General features: G+C 37.0%; 1 protein-coding gene across 1 annotated transcript in view; it reads left to right on the forward strand.

Annotated features, from left to right (window-relative positions):
* CFAP299 (cilia and flagella associated protein 299) overlaps positions 1-15,415 on the forward strand; it is a 615,785-nt gene extending 600,370 nt beyond the window's left edge. Inside the window, exon 6 of the mRNA XM_032334707.1 lies at positions 13,346-15,415. Within this exon, the coding sequence (XP_032190598.1) occupies positions 13,346-13,441 (96 nt within the window). The 3' untranslated portion in view covers positions 13,442-15,415. The remainder of the gene's footprint in view (positions 1-13,345) is intronic.
* The last annotated feature ends 4,919 nt before the right edge of the window (positions 15,416-20,334 follow it).

Here is a 20,334-nt window from a genome sequence, read left to right on the forward strand (position 1 = left end):
ATCCAGACTTGTCCTTTTGAAAATCACAATTGTTGAAACAGAAAAATGTGCTGCTTTGGAATGCATACACTTACCATAAGAGCTCTTTACCAGTGTCCAACCCACAGTGTCTTGATTCGGAGGGATTTCTGTCAGTTCAGTCAAGGATTTGCCCCTCCCCTCTCCTCACAGTGGCCAACAGAGCCCTACACTCCACCCCAAGCGATTCCAGCTGAATTGGTCTGTGGAGAGGCCCAGGAGTCTATATTTTTAGATGTTTCCCTAGGTGGTCCTAAAGGTTAGCTGGATTTGATATCCATTGTTTTGTTATTAGTTAATTAGTACTTTATTAGCTGTTGGTTTCAACTTACAGATTATGTATGTCCATAAGGTAATCAAACTTCATTCTTCTAAAATAAGTTTTAATTGTTAGTGGTCTAAATCAATATTCCTGAGACTATACACACTAGAAAGTACAGACCATATGCCAGACTTCTGGACAACCTCCGTGGTAAAAAGACTGACAACACTAGATGCTTCCGGGATAAACTGCCACTTTTTCCCCTCACTTACGTGGATCATTACAGAGTTGGGTGATGGTATCCTTTCTTGCTATCATGGTCTCATCAAGAATCACTTTGTCAGATGGGTTTGTCCAGAAATTCAAATGAAACAGATATATGCTACAGAAACTCATAAAGCAAAACCTGAAACCTGGGGCAGGAACTTTTCTGGTCACTTTACCATGTATCTCCAGTACTAGCATATGGTAGATGCTCAGTAAACATCTGTGGAATGAACAAATTGAATATTAAATATTTGCTAAAGAAATGAATAGTGGGGCCAAAAATAATTCTGGAAACTTTTGAGGTTAATTTTAACATATTTCAGGATCTTGGGCACTAGAAACATATGTAGAGCTAACGCTATTTTTAGCTGAAAATTACCAGAGTAATTGACTATGGTGCTTTTCCGTCTTTGGCAGATGAATAAAATCTGGGGGTTCTTTACTGAACTTTGGAGTGGTGACCTTGGGTGTCAGGATAATGGTGATATGTTAGGTCCATGGATGGATGAGAAAAGTATTTCTTTTAAGTTTTTTTTTTTTTTAATTTAGTTGTCAAATAAGGAGAGAGAGAGACAGAGAGCACAAGCAGGGGGAGTGGCAGGCAGAGGGAGAATCAGGCTCCCCATTGAGCAAGGAGCTCCTTGTGGGACTCAATCCCAGGACCCTGGGATCATGACCTGAGCCTAAGGCAGACACTAAACCGACTGAGCCAGCCAAGCGTCCCAAGAAAAATATTTTTATTATTTTTTAAAATGAATATATAGTCATCATTGTATGTTATGCAGATACCAAAAAAAGAAAAATTCTACTCTCTTTTCCTATGAGCAAAAGACTAGATGAACAAAGTTTAAAATTAAAAATAATTTCTACCAATAAAAACACAATTTTTGTTTGTTTAATTTAGAGAAAGATTCTAATGATTCTAGTGGTATTTTATCAAAACTTCTCTCTGTTTTGTTTCTCCAAAGCAACTACCACCTAAGTATTTGCTATTAGCAGGAAAGGTATTAATTGCCTCAATGCCGTCTCCTGGCCCACGGACTACGTTAACATCAGTGGGAAAGTGTAAAGCATTTCAACAAAGGGTTTTAATGTAGATTTTTTCTTTTGCACCCATGCTGTTGATTGCTAAATGTAATAATCTGATCATGACGCTGAATAAAGGTGTCTTTAAAAAAAAAAATCAGAGGGAACCTGCCACGGGACTGAAATTGCTCCTCTCAAAAGGGCGCCCCATTACATGTCTACATCCTTCCTGCAGATGATCCAGACTTAATCCCTTAAAGCTCCACAGTCCTAGTGAAGGTTCTCAGTTTTACCATATGCCTTTTTAAGGAGTTCAGGCATATTTCCTACTGGACATTTAAGGAAAAACAAACAAACAACCCCTACTGAATAGAATATATTTAAGCAAAGATACGGTTTCTTCAAAGTCTCCAAGTGTTCCCTCCAGCCCCACGCAAACTCGAATTACTGGAGCACAGGACACTCACTTACCTACACCACTTTTCTGGCTCCTAGATTTTCCTTGGAGGCCTCTTGTAAATGTTCCTATTTAACTGTGGCACAGGCACACTTATTAGGTAAAGCTGAGGTCTTGCCAACTTTCTGGTTTCACTGCCCAAATTACTGAATGTTTGGTTGATTATAGCCCTAAAACACCCACATACTAAGAAGCTTTTAAACATTTTCTCCCCTGGGCAATCACCTGGTATACCTGAACTGAAAGTCTACCACATATAAATTAAGTATTTACTCAACAAACTGCTGCTAAAATCAATGGCCTTGAGGAATATCTTTAAAATGACAGAACAGAGCTTGAGTTTTATGAATTAAAACTCCTAAAACTTCAATGCTGTGCCCTCCTCTTGACCTGAAAAACTGATTTTAATTTTATACACACTATGACAGAACAACCCCTAGAGATAACCACATGTTGTTAAGAGTATGAACTCACAGATGAAGCACAGCACAAGAAAGGTGAGCTGGAGGAAAGAGAAAATTAAATATAAAAATTAGCATTATTGTTTGCGTATCAGTACTTAACGCTAAGTATGAGTGATAACCACTCACCATCCAAGCAAAATGTACGCAGTGGAAAAAAAGGAAATATCCCAATAAAACAGACATGTCAAAGAAAAAAATGCAGCTTTAAGCTTCTAACTAGAAGGGCAGTGTAATAAAACAGAATGCCGAAGGTATAATAGAACTACTGTGGAAGTGAGAAAGGAGAAACTGGAGGAAAAGAGATTTTCCCTCAATTCATGCTCACCTTCTTGCAAAACTTATTATCACAAGTTAGGGCAAAGTATCGAAAAGAGTGGACGTTTAGGTTCTTGGCTGAATGAAATGCATGACTAAGAACAAAAGAATTGTTTCCTCCGTGATTTCAAAGACTTCATAGTTAATGACAAAGAAACAGACACCAGAAGACCCACAAATCAGGCATGGAGTCATTGCAGGTGCAAAACCACAGCTAAGGGATTATTTCTAATTCAAGGGGAGCATGATTTCTTCTGGTCTCAACAGTTGAACCGGTAGTCAACTCCCATGGCCCCTTCTTAACCATTCACCACCCCAGCAGATGCTTACAATTTCTGAGGCACTGAAATCCCAAAGCAGAGTGAGGGATGTTGACATTTATTGGAACATGGAACACGATAGCATGAACAGTGATCAAGGCCATTGGCAAGAGTGGAAAATTTTATGTCGACAGTTTCTCAATTGTTATTGCTGGCTGGGATATCTCAGCATAAAACACAATCAAGCAAAGGGCAGCCCCAACTTGGTACCCCCAGAAAACGACCTCACAAGCACAAGAGGCCGCTCCAGAGGATAGGTTCTTAATCTTTTGGGAAATACAACTTATTTGAAAATTTCATGGATTTGCTCCAAAAAAAAAAAAAAATGTACATATGGGCCATACACAGAGAGTAGTATAATAGTTTAGGATATTGAAAGACCTGCATACATCTCTTAATGAATTCCACTTGAAAATGAGACCTAAGTATTCTCCAAAATATATGAGAGCAGTTGACGGGTCTGGATGAGCAATAGAACAAGCAGGAAAGGGTCAGGAATTGCTACCAGGACTCGGGCTGGAGCTTAAAGCTATTTAAGAGGGGCTAGACCTAAATAGATCCTATCAGCTTTGTGATTAGGGCAAACTGCTTAATTTCTCCAAGTACTTTTCTACCACTATCTTCTCGTCTGTAAAACAACCATTTCACAAAAGGTTGTTGTGAAGATTAAATTAAAAAATGTATTTAATGTGCCACTGAATGGGTGGTCAGTTAATGAATATTATTTCTTTGCAGTGTATCAACTTAGAAACAATGGAAGTCCTAGAGTATCATTTTTCCCTGCAGTAGTCAAACACTGGAAATAATCTGGGTGCCCATGACTGGCAATGGTTAAATAAATCATGATACATCAACATAGTGAAATAGTACACAGCAGTCTTAAAAAAAAATAAAGCTATAGTTAGTAAAAGTGATGTACTTGTATGAAAAAATGTTCATGTGACATTATTAAGTGAAAAAAGCAAGCTGTAAAACAATATAAATAATATTCTAGGAATTAGTCATAATTTACATAGGAATTTCCCATTTATGGACATTGGTCTCTGTTTTTCTCTCCAAGTTTTAAATGAGAGTCTATAACCAAGTTTCTGATTTTGTCTTTAAGATGGATTCTTTTATTTTTTCTTTTAAATATTTTATTTATTTATTTGAGAGAAAGAAAGCCAGAGACAGAGCATGAGTGGAGAGGGAGGGGGAGGAAGAAGAGGGAGAAGTAGAGCCCAACATGGGACTTGATTGCAGGACCTGGGGGTCGTGACCTAAGCCAAAAGCAGATGCTTAACCAACAGAGCCATCCAGGTGCCCCAACGATGGATTTTTAAAATGGAAAATGCTTAGTCAAAAAGATATATCAGAAAGCTTTATAAGGATATTGTCAACTCACTTTGTAGTTAGTATTCATTTACTGAGCTATTTAAGGCTGACTATTCACATATCCTATTTTTGCATGCTTTTTAAACTTTGTTGATTTTATGGTTCAGACTTATTTGGAGTCACTTTCATTTTCATTATTACTTTTTAAAAAGATTTTATTTATTTATTTGATAGGCAGAGATCACAAGTAGGCAGAGAGGCAGGCAGAGAGAGAAGAAGCAGCCTCCCCACTGAGCAAAGAGCCCTATGCGTGGGGCTCAAACCCAGGACCCTGAGACCATGACCTGAACCGAAGGCAGAGGCTTAACCCACTGAGCCACCCAGGCGCCCCTCATTGCTATTATTATTAGAGGTGAACATTTCTTTCATATGCGTGTTAGTATATTGTATTTCTTCTTCTGTAATTGTTATTGTCTGCTACACAATTTTCTATAGTTTTTAAAAAATTTTTTACTGATTATTTTTATTAACATATAATGTATTATTTCCCCAGAGGTACAGGTCTGTGAATCATCAGGCTTACATACTTCACAGCACTCAGCACAACACATACCCTCTCCAATGTACATAACCCAACCACCCTCTCCACCACGCCCCCAGCAACCCTCAGTCTGTTTTGTAAGATTAAGAATCTCTTATGGTTTTTCTCCCTCCCAATCCCATCTTGTTTCATTTTTTCCTTTCGTACCCCCACCCCCAACTCTGCCTCTCAGATTCCTTATAGCAGGGAGATCATATGATAATGGTCTCTCTCTGATTAAATTATTTCACTCAGCCTAATACCCTCTAGTTCCATCCACGTCATTGCAAATGGCAAGATTTCATTTCTTTTGATGGCTGCATAGTATTCCATTGTGTATATATACCACATCTTCTTTATCCATTCATCTGTTGATGGACATCTAGGTTCTTCCCATAGTTTGGCTATTGTGGACATTGGGGTAAATATTCCCCTTTGGGTCCCTACATTTGTATCTTTAGGGTAAATATCCAGTAGTGTGATTGCTAGGTTGTAGGGTAGCTCTATTTTCAACTTTTGAGGAACCTCCATGCTGTTTTCCAGAGTGGCTGTGCCAGCTTGCATTGCCACCAAGAGTGTAGGAGGGTTCCCCTTTCTTCACATCCTCGCCAAAATCTGTTGTTTTCTGGCTTGTTCATTTTAGCCATTCTGACTGGAGTGAGGTGGTACCTCATTGTGGTTTTGATTTGTATTTCCCTGATGCCGAGTGATGTGGATCATTTTTTCATGTGTCTGTTGGCCATCTGGATGTCTTCTTGGCAGAAATGTCTATTCATGGCTTCTGGACATTTCTTGATTGGATTATTTGTTCTTTGGGTGTTGAGTTTGAGAAGTTCATTATAGATGTTGGATAATAGCCCTTTATCTGATATGTCGTTTGCAAATATCTTCTCCCATTCTGTCAGTTGTCTTTTGGTTTTGTTGACTGTTTCCTTTGCTGTGCAAAAGCTTTTGATCTTGACGAAGTCCCAATAGTTCATTTTTGCCCTAGCTTCCCTTGCCTTTGGAGATGTTTCTAGGAAGAAGCTGTTGCAGCTGAGGTTGAAAAGGTTGCTGCCTGTGTTCTCCTCAAGGATTTTGATGGATTCCTTCCTCACATTGAGGTCTTGCATCCATTCTGAGTCTATTCTTGTGTGTGGTGTAAGGAAAATGTCCAGCTCCATTCTTCTGCATGTGGCTGTCCAGTTTTCCCATCATCATTTGTTGAAGAGACTGTCTTTTTCCATTAGACATTCTTTCCTGCTTTGTCAATGATTAGTTGACCATAGAGTTGAGGGTCTATTTCTGGGTTCTGTATTCTGTTCCATTGATCTATGTGTCTGTTTTTGTGCCAGTACCATATTGTCTTATGATGAAAGCTTTGTAACAGAACTTGAAGTCTGGAATTGTGGTACCACCAACTTTGGCTTTCTTTTTCAACATTAGTCTGAATATTCAGGGTCTTTTCTGGTTCCATATAAGTTTTAGGATTATGTTCCAGTTCTTCCAAATAAATTGATGGTATATTGATAGGGATTGCATTAAATGTATAGATTGCTTTAGGTAGCATAGACATTTTCACAATATTTGTTCTTCCAATCCATGAGCATGGAACATTTTTCCATTTCTTTGTGTCTTCCTCAATCTCTTTCATGAGTACTTTATAGTTTTCTGAATACAGATTCTTATTCCTAGGTATCTAATGGAGGTATCTAATGGTTTTGGGAGCAATTGTAAATGGAATTGGCTCCTTAATTTCTCTTTCTTCTGTCTTGCTGTTGCATTTCTGTGCATTGATTTTATATCCTGACACTTTACTGAATTCCTATATGAGTTCTAGCAGTTTTAGAGTGGAATCTTTTGGGTTTTCCACATAAAGTGTCATATCATCTGCAAAGAGTGATAGTTTGACTTCTTCTTTGCCAATTTGGATGTCTTTAATTTCTTTTTGTTGTCTGGTTGCTGAAGCTATGACTTCTAATACTATGTTGAATAGCAGTGGTGATAGTAGACATCCCTGCCATGTTCCTGACCTTAGGGGGAAAAGTCTCAGTTTTTCCCCATTGAGAATGATATTTGCTGTGGGTTTTTCATAGATGGCTTTGATGATATTTAGGTATGTGCCTTATATCCCTACACTTTGAAGAATTTTGATCAAGAAAGGATGCTGTACTTTGTCAAATGCTTTTTCAGCATCTATTGAGAGGATCATATGGTTCTTGTTCTTTATTTTATTGATGTGTTGTATCACATTGATTGATTTGTGGATGTTGAACCAACCTTGCAGCCCTGGAATAAATCACACTTGGTTGTGGTGAATAATCCTTTTAATGTAGTGTTGGATCCTATTGGCTATTATTTTGGTGAGAAATTTCGCATCTGTGTTCATTGAGGATATTGATCTGTAATTCTCCTTTTTTGGTAGGGTCTTTGTCTGGTTTTGGGATCAACATAATGCTGACCTCATGAAATGAGTTCAAATTTTTTCTTCCATTTCTATTTTTTGGAATTGTTTCAGGAGAATAGGTATTAATTCTTCTTTAATGTTTGGTATTATTCCCTTGGGAAGCCATCTGGCCCTAGGCTCTTGTTTCTTGGGAGATTTTTGATGACTGCTTCAATATCCTTACTGGTTATGGGTTATGGGTTTTGGGTCTGTTCAGGTTTTCTATTTCTTCCTGGTTCAGTTGTGGTAGTTTATGTGTCTCTAGGAATGCATCCATTTCTTCCAGATTGTCAAATTTGCTGGCATTTAGTTGCTCATAACATGTTCTTCTAATCATTTGTATTTCTTGGTGTTGGTTGTGATCTCTCCTCTTTCATTCATGATTTTGTTTATTTGATCCTTTCTCTCTTCTTTTTGATAAGTCTAGCCAGGGGATTATCAATCTTATTAATTCTTTCAAAGAACCAGCTCTACTTTCACTAGTCGTTCTAGTGTTATTTTGGTTTCTATTGCATTAATTTCTACTCTGATCTTTATGATTTCTCTTCTCCTGCGGGGATTAGGCATTCTTTGGTGTTCTTTCTCCAGCTCCTGTAGGTGTAGGGTTAGGTTATGTACTTGAGACCTTTCTTGTTTCTTGAGAAGGGCTTGTGTGGCTATATGCTTTCCTCTCAGGACTGCCTGTGCTGTGCCCCACAGATTTTGAACAGCTGTGTTTTCATTATCATTTGTTTCCATGATTTTTTTCAATTCTTTAATTTCCTGGTTGACCCATTCATTCCTTAGAAGGATGCTCTTTAGCCTCCATGTATTTGGGTTATTTCCAACTTTCCTCTTGTGATTGGGTTCAAGCTTCAGAGCATTGTGGTCTGAAAATATGCAGGGAATGATCTCAACCATTTGGTACCAGTAGAGACCTGATTTGTGACCAGGATGTGGTCTATTGTGGAGAATGTTCTATGTGCATTGAAGAAGAATGTCTATTCTGTTGCTTTGGGATAGAATGTTCTGAATATATCTGTGATGTCCCATCTGGTCCAATATGTCATTTAAGGCCTTTATTTCCTTGTTGATCTCTTGCTTGGATGATCTGTCCATTTCAGTGAGGGGGGCGTTCAAGTCCCCTACTATTATTGTATTATTGTTGATGTGTTTCTTTGATTTTGTTATTAATGGGAGAATTTGAGAGATAAGTGATGCCATAAGATGAACAATATTAGAATAATTGGGATTCCAGAAGAAGAAGAAAGTGGGAGAGGGACAGAAGGTATATTGGAGTGAATTATAGTAGATAATTTCCCTACTATGGCAAAGGAAACAAGCATCAAAATCCAGGAGGCACAGAGAACTCCCCTTAAAATCATTAAAAATAGGTCCACACCCCATCATCTAATAGTAAAACGTACAAGTCTTAGTGACAAATAGAAAATCCTGAATGCAACTTGGAACAGGAAGTCTGTAACAAACGGACTTGTAACATACAATGGTAGAAATATTAGACTGGCAGCAGACTTATCCACAGAGACCTGACAGGCCAGAAAGGACTGGCATGACATATTCAGAGCATGAAATGGGAAAAATATGCAGTCAAGAATACTATACCCAGCTAGACTGTCATTGAAAATAGAAGGAGAGATAAAAAACTTCCAGGACAAACAAAACTAAAAGAATTTGCAAACACAAAAACAGCCCTACAGGAAATATTGAAAAGGGTCCTCTAAGCAAAGAGAGAGCCTAAAAGTAGTAGACCAGAAAGGAACAGAGACAATACACAGTAACAGTCACCTTACAGGCAATACAAGGGCACTAAATTTGTATCTTTCAAATATACAATATAAATGTAAATATAAATATAAATTATATTCATACAATATGAATATAAATGGACTACATGCCCCAATCACATGACACAGGGTATCAGAATGGATAAAAAACCAAAACCCGTCAATATGCTGTCTACGAGAAATTCATTTTAGGCCCAAAGACACCTCCAGATTTAAAGTGAGGGGATGGGAAACAATTTACCATGATAATGGACATCAAAAGAAAGCAGGGGTGGCAATCCTTATATCACATAAATTAGATTTTAAGCCAAAGACTATAATAAGAAATGAGGAAGACACTATATCATACTCAAAGGGTTTGTCCAACCAGAAGATCTAACAATTTTAAATATCTATGCCCCTAAAATGGGAGCACCAACTATATAAACCCATTAATAACAAAATCAAAGAAACACATTGACAATAATACAATAATACAATACAATACAATAATCAAACTTAGTTCATCAAGAGTGGCTGTTCCTACCTGATTTAAATGAGTACTGTTTTCAAATATGACATTTCAGGCAGGGCCTTGGCTTTTCAATGTGTACAATTACAACCTGATTTTTAAAAAATTAACAGCTCCTTTTTGAACCAATGCAAATAACTAAATGGCCATGGAAAATTAAGTGTAAAGTACGTGTAAAGTTTTATTTAAGTTTTCTACACTTGGAGTCCAATTAATGGAAGGTAAAAATTAGAAATTAAAACTGTTAGAGGATATTTGGACATTTGATTAAGCTAGGATCAGGATACTAGAGAAATAATACTTAGTCATATATTTAATTAAATAAGCATTTAAAATAATAATACATTTTAGGGGCACCTGGGTGGCTCTGTGGGTTGAACCTCTGCCTTCGGCTCAGGTCATGATCTCAGGGTCCTGGGATCAAGTCCTGCATCGGGCTCTCTGCTCAGCAGGGAAACTGCTTCCCTCTCTCTCTCTCTGCCTGCCTCTCTGTCTACTTGTGATCTCTCTCTGTCAAATAAATAAATCTTTAAAAAAATAAAATAATAATACATTTTAAAAAAGTATAGACATTAATATGATTGTAAAGGAACTTATCTTTATATAAGTGAGGAATCTGTTCTTTTCTTTCTTCTCTTTCTTTCTTTTTCTTAATCAGGAATGTAATAAATTCAATATAAAGCATAGAAAAAATTTCCTATAAGACACACATTATTTGCTACCTAGACAGATAACACAGAAGGTCAAAAAAATATTTATATATATGTCAAGAAATGAATAAGTAAAAAAAAAAAACAAGCCCATCAAGATAAGGCAAACATTAGGAAAATTTTATAATATTTCATCACTTCATTTCAAACTCAAGTGCTATAAACCGAGTCAAGTAAAATTTACTTCCAAATTTGCCCTTTATTTTACTTTTTCTGTCACAACAAATCTCAGGGTACCAAGGAGTTCAAAGTAATTTTTATATTTATTAAGATGTTATTTCTGTTAACATTTTAATTCATGTTCATCATTGTTCTAGTCAAACAAATCAGTAAGTATTTAAAAATTTCTCAGTTTCAACTTCTAATATGGTAAATATTGATGGTTATAACCCACATAAAAGTTTTTGGGAGTCCTTAGTAAGTCTTAAGATTGTACAGAGGTTATGAAAAGGAACAAAAAGGAAAAAAAGGCCTGAAAAACACTACTGTATATATTTATACAATGTATATTCATATGTAAAACCAGTACTATAAAGCTTGTATTATAAAACAAAACTATTTTCTCTTTGGAACACAAAAGCACATAGACAGTGGTTTTAGTCTGTCCTTATTACTTTGTGTAATTTTATCAGTGTATTTGAATAAATTTAAGAAAAGCAAACCGAAGTAGCATAAAATGTATGCTTGTATTATACCTAACACTCATAAGTCACACTATAAGCCATTTTTATTAAGCCAAATGATTATACTAGTCTGACTTACCAAAATTTACCTTAATTACATGAACTTTAATGTTCAAAATATTTCTGAGTTTCAAAATAATAACATTTTTAAAAAGGTTTATGTATGTATTTCAGGGAGAGAGAGCATGCACGGGTGGGGAGGGGCAGAGGGAAAGGCAGTGAGAATCTCAAGCAGGCTCCACACTGAGCTCAGAGCCCAACACAAGGCTCAATCTCATGACCCTGAGATCATGACCTGAGCCAAAACCAAGAGTCAGACACCCAATCTACTATGCTACCCAGATACCCCTATAAGAGTAACTTTTTAAGTATACATATATCAAGTATTCAAAGTTTTGATTTCCTTGTTTTCCTGGAATTTTAAACATTAGCCACATACCAAAAGTAAACACAAAAAAATTACCAGACTATATATCAAAAGGTTGTTTCCTTTCCTGATAAGCACAAGATTCTCAATCTGAGCTCAAACAGACAAGCAGACAAACAAAGAAAATAAAATACTAACAAATCATGTTCTCTGTTGTCTTCTCTCCAAGAAAGAATAAATCTCTATAATCTATTACTCCATTTACAAAGATCACAAAATTTTGACCACAAAACCAAATTACTGTTACCAATGGGAAATAATTTGTTGATTTTAAAAGTCCCCAAGACAAAAACAAATCACAAAAGTAGTAAAATGGAAAATATGCAAAGAAACAGAGGATAGGCAAAGTGAAAGTTCTGTGACAAGAGGGAATTTACCTCTCGAAGCCAGGAAATGTCCCGGATTATGTCCTACGTGAGGTATAACACTCCTCCAACAACACAGGTTCCTCAGACATCAGCTGACTCCATCGGGCATTGTAATTTGCTACAAGATAATTGTTCATAAGATAATTGTATACAAGATAATTTTTCATAGAAAGATATAATTATGACTCTCATACAGATATGACATGAATGTACCAACTCTTTTATTTAATTTACTAATTATAGAAGGATCAATCAAAGGAGAATTCTAGGAGCAAAACATATATAGGGAATAAGAAAAATTGAAATTAATTTGCAAATAGAACTCAATGCAGTATAATAATTAATTGAATTCTATTGCATACAATTAATTTCCATCTTTTTGACAAGAATATTTTGCATTATTATCAAGTTTTCCACAACTTAAAGAGTTGTAAAATAGAACAAATACCATGAAAGGCAGAAAAAAGTTGGATGGGTGAGTCACTCAGGATACCCACTATTTTTGTTTACCCATTTCAGTCTTCACAGTTTTGCTGACTCTACTTAAAAGAAAAACTAAAACATTTTTTCTTGCTAACAAGAAATTACTATCATGGGGACAAAGCAGGATGAAAGCTTTCCTCTAGTCCTACATCTAAATGCCTTATCATCTCTTTCTACAAGAAGAGAGAGCAAGTAACTTCATTCTTTTGTGCATTGAATAATATTTCCAATTGTAGATATTACCAAATCTTTTAGAGTCTATCTTTTCTCTCTTATCAATACCACATTAGTGAATACTCCTTCCCACAGGAGTTCCCCAGGAGCCTAGTTGTATTATAGACTATCCTGAATAAAGATATAAAGAGCAAATCTTTTTTCACAGATTATAATTCAAAGGGAGGGGGAAAAAAGTTCAAATAGTTTTTAAACAGATAAGAAGGTTTTAATTAAACCCACCATGGACAGGCACTTCCTCTAGTCTTCATCAATTCCAAACTCAAGGTCATTTTTATTCGACAAACTTGAAATTATGATAGGATTTTTTAAAAATTTGTTAACCTGTGATCACATGTGTTTATAAGTCCTTCCTTGGAAATTCTGCAGAGTTATTGACTCGTGGGGTTTAGCAGGGTCCAGACAAGTATGAGCTTCTGATAGTTTTCAGTAATATCACATCCCAGAGCCTCAAAGCTTCTGATTGGAATTATCACCACTCCTAAGAAAAAGAACCTGAAGGGAAACATAAAAATGTCTCTTTTTTAAACATTTTTATTTATTTTTTTAAATTTCATTTCAGTTGAAACATGAAAATGTCTTAATGGCCATTGCATTTTTTTTCTGTTCCTATAATATTGAAACAAGAAAATTTGTTTAATGCCAATCATTTGCATGATATACTGGACTGATTAACAATATAATTTATGTATTTTAGTCTTCCCCAGGTGACAACTCTACTAGAACCCCTATCCAGACAGAACTCTACATTCAAGTTGTCCTTTTTGACCACATTTCCAGAAGAAAGACTTAACTACCAACACGTTACATGGTCCCCTAATGGCTTGCTAAATTTGAATGAATTCTGTAACCAGAAACAACTTAGAAAACAAGTGAGTACTGTAGCTGGGAGGCAAGCTGGAATAATAAAAGTTGATAAAGAAATTAGAAAGAAAACCATAATTGTGACTCTCTTTGTGGGGTACAGATCTTAATCTGACTTGAGGTTTTTCTAAATTTTTCCCTCTAAATCCTGAAGCTGATTGTAACAGTTCTTGGGAGAGAATCTTCTTGCTACTTATTTTATAGCTCAGATCTTCCAAAACAAAAATACTCCAGGTCCTACTATTGCCAAATACAGAGGTCTGGAATCTGTACCATGTGGCAGTTCTATCTACTAAATTTGTTGAATATTGATAAGTCTGAAATTGAAGAACAAGAGTAAGAAGATATAAATACAAGGTTTTCAATAGCTCTGTATGAGGAAATAAAATCTCAAATGTTCCATGAGGTGATGTATAAAATGAAGTGTTTGATACACTTGTGTGCCTGGACAATGTGAACCCCATGACCATGCAGCTGAGAAAAGGAAATCTAAGTGAAACCAAAAGATTTTAGGGAAGTGAGGACTTCATTAGGGAAGAACATGTTTTCCTCACGTGACACTGCAGGTGGCTTTTGTGCCACTTGTGATTTAAAAATATTTGAGTTTTCCTCTTGTTCCCATTCTCTTCTCTTTCTAAGCAATCCAGTACCGTGGCCATTAGTTGGGGCCAAGCAAGACAGAAGTCTGCTCAATGTGTGGGAATGGGAAAGACCAGAGCAGGGCATCAGAGCTCCAATGGGGTGAGAAAGGTGTATTCACAGGGGGGTGATGGCCTGGCATAATATTGGAGATTTCATACAAGATGAGGAGAGTGGTATTAAATTAGAATTAGGTGTATGGGTGTGATCTCATGATTTTCAATATATACAACAAATACAGAACATATGTTAATGTTTTATGATGCATTTGCCATTTCTCTGTTCAATAAGAGGACTTCAAAACAGCAACACCCAATCAATGAGCACACATAGCACCCAGATCTTGGTTTCTCACCACCATTTTCTACCAAAAAGAAGCAGTCATCCTTGGGGAAATGACTGATTCCAGGGCTGAGGCAGGGAAAATATGTGGATCTAGAACTTCTTTTTGTGCCAGAAAGCAAAGAAATTCTTGAAAAATGAAGGGATTTTTCAAAAGGAAACCACATCCACATTGAAAAAGTTCCTACTGGCCAAACCTGGGACAATTTGGGCATCAAAATAAATAATGAAAAAAAACCAGGCAGAAAGTATAAAACCATGAACCCATACTCATCTATATAAAGGAATAAATGAAATGTTTGATGAGGAATGGAATATTTACATAATATCTCCCACAAAATGTGTGTTAGTTACAGAGGGAATAATGGAAAAAACTGGAAGTCACCACTTTCAACAAGCGATGGAAGGGAATATATTTAGTAATGAAGGAAACTGAATTTGTCCCCCAAGTAATGTGCAAGAGAATAACTCACCATCACTTTTGTAATAATCCTGCCAAAGTTGCATAACCTGAATATGATCAAGAGGAAACTTAGAAAAAAAAAATCCATAGACATTATGTAAAATAACTGGCCTGAGATCTTCAAGTTGTCAAGATCTTGAAAATAGAAGCTTGAAAAGCGGTCTCAGACTGAAGGAGAGACACGATAATCAAATGCAACATATGATTCTGCATTGTATCTTTATCCTATAAAAGGATACTGGGGACATCTGGTGAAAATTGAAGGGTTTCTGAAGATTAGATGGTGGTAATGTAAAAATGTGTGTCCTGATTTTGATGATTATGTTGTGGTTATATTAGAAAATGTCCTTGATTGTAGGAAATTACACTAAAGTGTTTGGGAGTCAAGGGGCATCATGTCAGCAAATTGTAAATATTCCGGGGGTTTTCTTTGTGTTGTCCTTGCAACTTTTTTGTAATTCTGAGATTGTTTTGATCTTAAAAAATATTTGATTTATTGCATTTGTAAATTAGAAACTCTATTTACTTATATTCTAAGTATTTTAATTTTTACTATCATTTTTCTGAGTTCTTTTATAGTTTAATTAACTAAATTTTTTTAAACATTTTAGATTTTGTGATTTTCATTACATTCAATTTTCTAATTACTTCAAAATTTTAACTAGGAAATGAGCCTTTGTATACATTTAAATAACTCTTATAAATTTAAGAATTTAAATGTATAAATAAAAAGACTCATAGTCTCTTAAAAGTTTCAGTATGGCTTATAAATTTATAAAATTTTAGTTGACACTCATGTCTGAACTAATTATTCAAATATCACATTTTAAATTGGAAGGATATGTGGTAGTTTTCATAGATGTTTTAACTATTTAAAAATTTTTTAAAGATTTTATTTATTTATTTGACAGAGAGAGGTCACAAGTAGGCAGAGAGGTAGGTGGGGGGGTGGGAGCAGGTTCCCTGCTGAGCAGAGAGCCCAATGAGGGGCTCAAAACCTGAGACCATGACCTGAGCCTAAGGCAGAGGCTTAACCCACTGAGCCACCCAGGTGCCCCACTATTTTAAATATTTTTAAATGTAGGTATTTAAAATACTTAATATATTTACATATTATTCCCATATTTAATCCCAAGGTTTAAGACACTAATCATTAGCTTCTGGACTGAATTTATGGATAGTGAATACTGAATGGAGGTTTGAGTTGGGTTAATGGGACATACTCATTTGCTAGGGCCTCCATAACAAAATACCACAGACAGGGTGGCTGAAAAAACAGAAATGTATTTTCTGAAAGTTCTGGAGACTGGAACCAAGATCAAGGTGTCAGCAAGTCTGATTTTTCCTGAGAGTGCTCTCCTTACTTGCAGATGGCGGCCTTCTTGCTATTTCTTCACGTGATCTTTCCTCTGAGCAGGTGTCTCTCCATGTATCAAAATTTCTTCTTATGAGAACACCAGATTGCATTAGAGTCCACCCATGACCTCATTTTAACGTAAGTCTTTAAAAGGGCCTGTCTCGAAGTACAGTCACATTCTGAGTGCCTGGGGGATAGGACCTTGACCATGAATTTTGGAGGGATACATAATTTAGCCCATGCATGGGATATGGACTGCAAATATCAAGGATATTTTGTCGTGATTAGACCCGTTCTGCCAATGCTAAGCCAGGTCTATACCTCCAAGGGTTCCAGGTTTATGCTGCTCAAATGTTGGGCTGCCTTGCTGTCTGAGAGCTGTGGAGTCTCGAATCATATTACCTAACTCTGTCATCTGATTGGGGTTTGCAGGACCCACTCAGGTCGGTTGATGCTCAGTGAATCTATGTAGGGTTTCATTCTACTGTGAATTGTTTTTATATTCTTTCTACCAGCAGAGCCATGACACCTATAAATATTTAAGTGGTTTCTGATTATATTGAGTGTATTTCTCCTATCGTGCCTTGTCCTATGGTCACAGGTCTAAGGTCAAACGAATGCAGCTATTGTAGATTCGAAGTTCCTTTCATGGAAGCTTATTGAGGTGACTTTCTCCCAGTAAAGAAGAGAGTAGTTCGAGAACTGCTATGCCTGAATACAGGGTACCCTAAGAAAGTAGTTTTAACTTGACACTAATGGTGGGATGCAGGACCAAAGGGAAGGAGTATGTGAAATGCATGTGAGAATCAGCAGAAGAACAGTGGGCCAGCAACACGGCACCCAAAAATGGAAGAATGAGCGAGCCGACTGAAAGGAAATGAAACAAGAAACTGAGCAATGCAATAAAGAGGAAAGAGCATTAAGAACCAGACTATTTGGCAAACTGATGTTGATAATTGGCCAAATCATTTTATCTCTCCAGACTCTGGCTCTTGAAGGTCTCCTCAAAATCCAAAACATCTCTGATTTCCCTTGCTGTTTTTCTAATCTATTTATAGACTCCCTCCGCGGAACAGAATAGCCTTGCGAGTTAAGTAGAATTTTCTCCAAGTGACAGTTCAAGTGTGTTATCCAAGACTCTGCTTGCAAGTGACAGAAATCTAATTTGAGCCTTTATTAAAAAACATGGAGGCATCTCCCAGGACTAAAGAAAGAACAGAATATGTCTGCATCCCAGGAATAATCATATGATCATAATCAAACACTTGAATACTATTGAAACTCCTGCTTTATTTCATGGCTGCATTCCTCTCTGCACGTCATTATTCTCTTCCAACCAAAGAGCCTCTTTATTTCGATGCGCGGTTTCACACTCGCTGCCTCCCTGCCTTCCTCTCTCTCTCTCGTTCTTTCTTTCTCCCTTTTTCCCTTTCTGCCTCTTTCTTTCTTTCTTTCTTCTTTCTTTTTTCTTTCTTTCTTTCTTTCTTTCTTTCTTTCTTTTCTTTCTTTCCTTCTTTCTCTCTCCTTCTCCCTCTCCCTCTCCCCCTGTCCCCCGCCTTCTCCCCTGTCTCCTTGCCCCGCCCTCTTTCCTTCCTTCCTTCTCTTCTCTCTCTTTCCCAATTCCGGAATCCCAGAAAAGGGACCCCTGACTCAGCTTTACTCAGGAGCTAAAGCCCCCACTAAAATTTAAAATCTAAAGTGACCAGGCTCTACAAAATTATGTTTCCCACAATTAGAGCAACTACGATAATCCTGCAAATGGATGAGAATCTTCAGAAAAGCAGGCAGTTTGGGGACACAGCAATGCTCCAGTTGAAGGGAGCAGCAAGAGCATGTGGGAGACAGGAAGGGGAGCAGCGCCCGGGACAGTCGCCCAGGAGCAGCACCCGGGACACTCGCCCAGGAGCAGCACCCGGGACACTCGCCCAGGTACTCAGTCACGCAGCAGCAAGTGACTTCTCCCCTTTTCGCTGACGGTTACCAACGGAAGGAAACAGCGTGGCAGTAGGACTGGTGAAGATTCTCTTCGTGGGTTATAATGCAATTTTCTGGGATAAACAATCACATAATCAAAACGACCTGACATATGACCAACGTCTTGAGTGTTATTGTAGCTCCCAGGATAATATGTTTTGAACAATAGACAATAACTTTCTTAATCTCAAGGAAAGTAAAAGGAAATGTATACTCATTTATTTATGAAGGACCTTTTCTGAGCCAGATTCTTTTCTAGGGGCAGAATAAAGAATAAGGGGTCCCCTCCAGGAATTCACCAGCTTGGAAGAAGGAATCTAAAGACGGAGGTTTTTATAGTTGTCCCTGCCGTTACTGCTGCTGTAAATGGATTTTCCCCTCAGCTACCAATAGGTTGTCGTAGATAACTACACGAATTGACCGAGACTTTCTAGAATCATACTGTTAAACGATGCTGCTGCTGATTTACTGGGAATACCACTTGGGAAGTATTTCCCAAAGTATGTTCTATAGCATACTAGTCTTTTAAAAGAATCTGCCAGGGCGCCTGGGTGGTTCCGTCGGTTAAGTGTCTGTGCTCGGTCAGCTCAGGTGGTTATCTCAGGGTCCTGGGATCGAGCCCCAGGTTGGGCTCCCTGCTTGGCGGGGAGTCTGCTTCCTCCTCTCCTTCTGCCTGCCACCCATCCTGGGCTCTTTTACTCTTTTTCACTGTCAAATAAATAAATAAAATATTTTTTAAAAAAGTATATGTCCCCCCAAAATTTTCTGTGATTAACTAAGTGACTATTACTGATTCCAAGAGGCCCAAAATAGAGCTCTACAGGCTTGTTTAACCTAGGTTCGCGAATTGTCCCCTGGTCAACATCCCCGTTTTCACATGAAACACCTCTGTTACTGGAGATTTTCTGTAGTTTGGAAGCCACACACACACACACACAAATATCTCACACATTTAAGCAGGAAGACGTACATACTAAAATCCAAGAAAGAGTTGAAAAGCAAGATTCAGGAGAGAAAAAAATAAAGAGGAGTTCTGGGAGCCTCTCTGATGAACACGGCCAGTAATAGAGCTGAGCTCCAACTACTTCCCAGTCTCTCCGTCTGTCAGGAGAGGAAACTTAATCAGCCCCACGAGGGGCAGGTGCATATCTCTGATCAGTCAGCGGTGGTCTAGGTCGGAAGGGAGTCCGAACACCTAAAGGTCCGTCTCTGTGTCCTTCTAGAGAAAGAGGACTTATCATGAGCTGGGAAGAAAGCTCTACTGTGAAATCTCTTGAAACTAGCAGTATATCACACACTGTGAAAACCATTAAGTATGATGTTGACTCTTGATTTAATATTCATATTTTAATATTAGATGGAACTATACTCCTATTTCCAAATTTGCTTTAAGACTTAACTAGGAATGAATATCAATGTTTCCTTCCAAGTGCATTTTTGCCATCAATGGAAATTATTATTAAAACTAAAATCAAGTTAGATGATATGGTACATGTATAAATTTTGATATACATTCCAGGTAAAAATGCTTCTTGAGCAATTTCTTCAGTAAATTGTCCAAATTGGTTTGCTCATATATTATTTGAGATTTTTGCAATTCTAGTTATGAGAATGCTTTCAAATGTTCTTGTTGTTGTCATAATCTGAAATTTCCTAACAACATATGATGTTGAGCAATGCCATAAATTTTCCATCTGTGTGTTCTTTTTTGGTAAAGTGTCTGTTCCAATATTTTGCCCACTTCTTAATTGGACTTTTTTCTTACTGCTGCTTTTTAAGAGTTCTTTGTAAATTGTAGACACAAATCCTTGATCAGTTATGTGTTTTGCATATATTTCTTCCCAGTCTGTGGCTTATCCCTTCTTTCTCTAAAGTATGTAGCTGTTTTTAAATACTATCTTTAACAGATTATTTTTTTAAAAAATCAAAGTAAGGTTGGATTTTTCCATATTTCAGAAAACATTTTATGTAAAAACTTGGATTATCTTTTTTATTAAAGATAACTCTCAATAGTAAAACCACATAGCTCAAAGCTTTTCAGAAGAAA

Source organism: Mustela erminea, chromosome 2, assembly GCF_009829155.1.
Source record: "Mustela erminea isolate mMusErm1 chromosome 2, mMusErm1.Pri, whole genome shotgun sequence".
NCBI classification, from domain to species: Eukaryota; Metazoa; Chordata; class Mammalia; order Carnivora; family Mustelidae; genus Mustela; species Mustela erminea.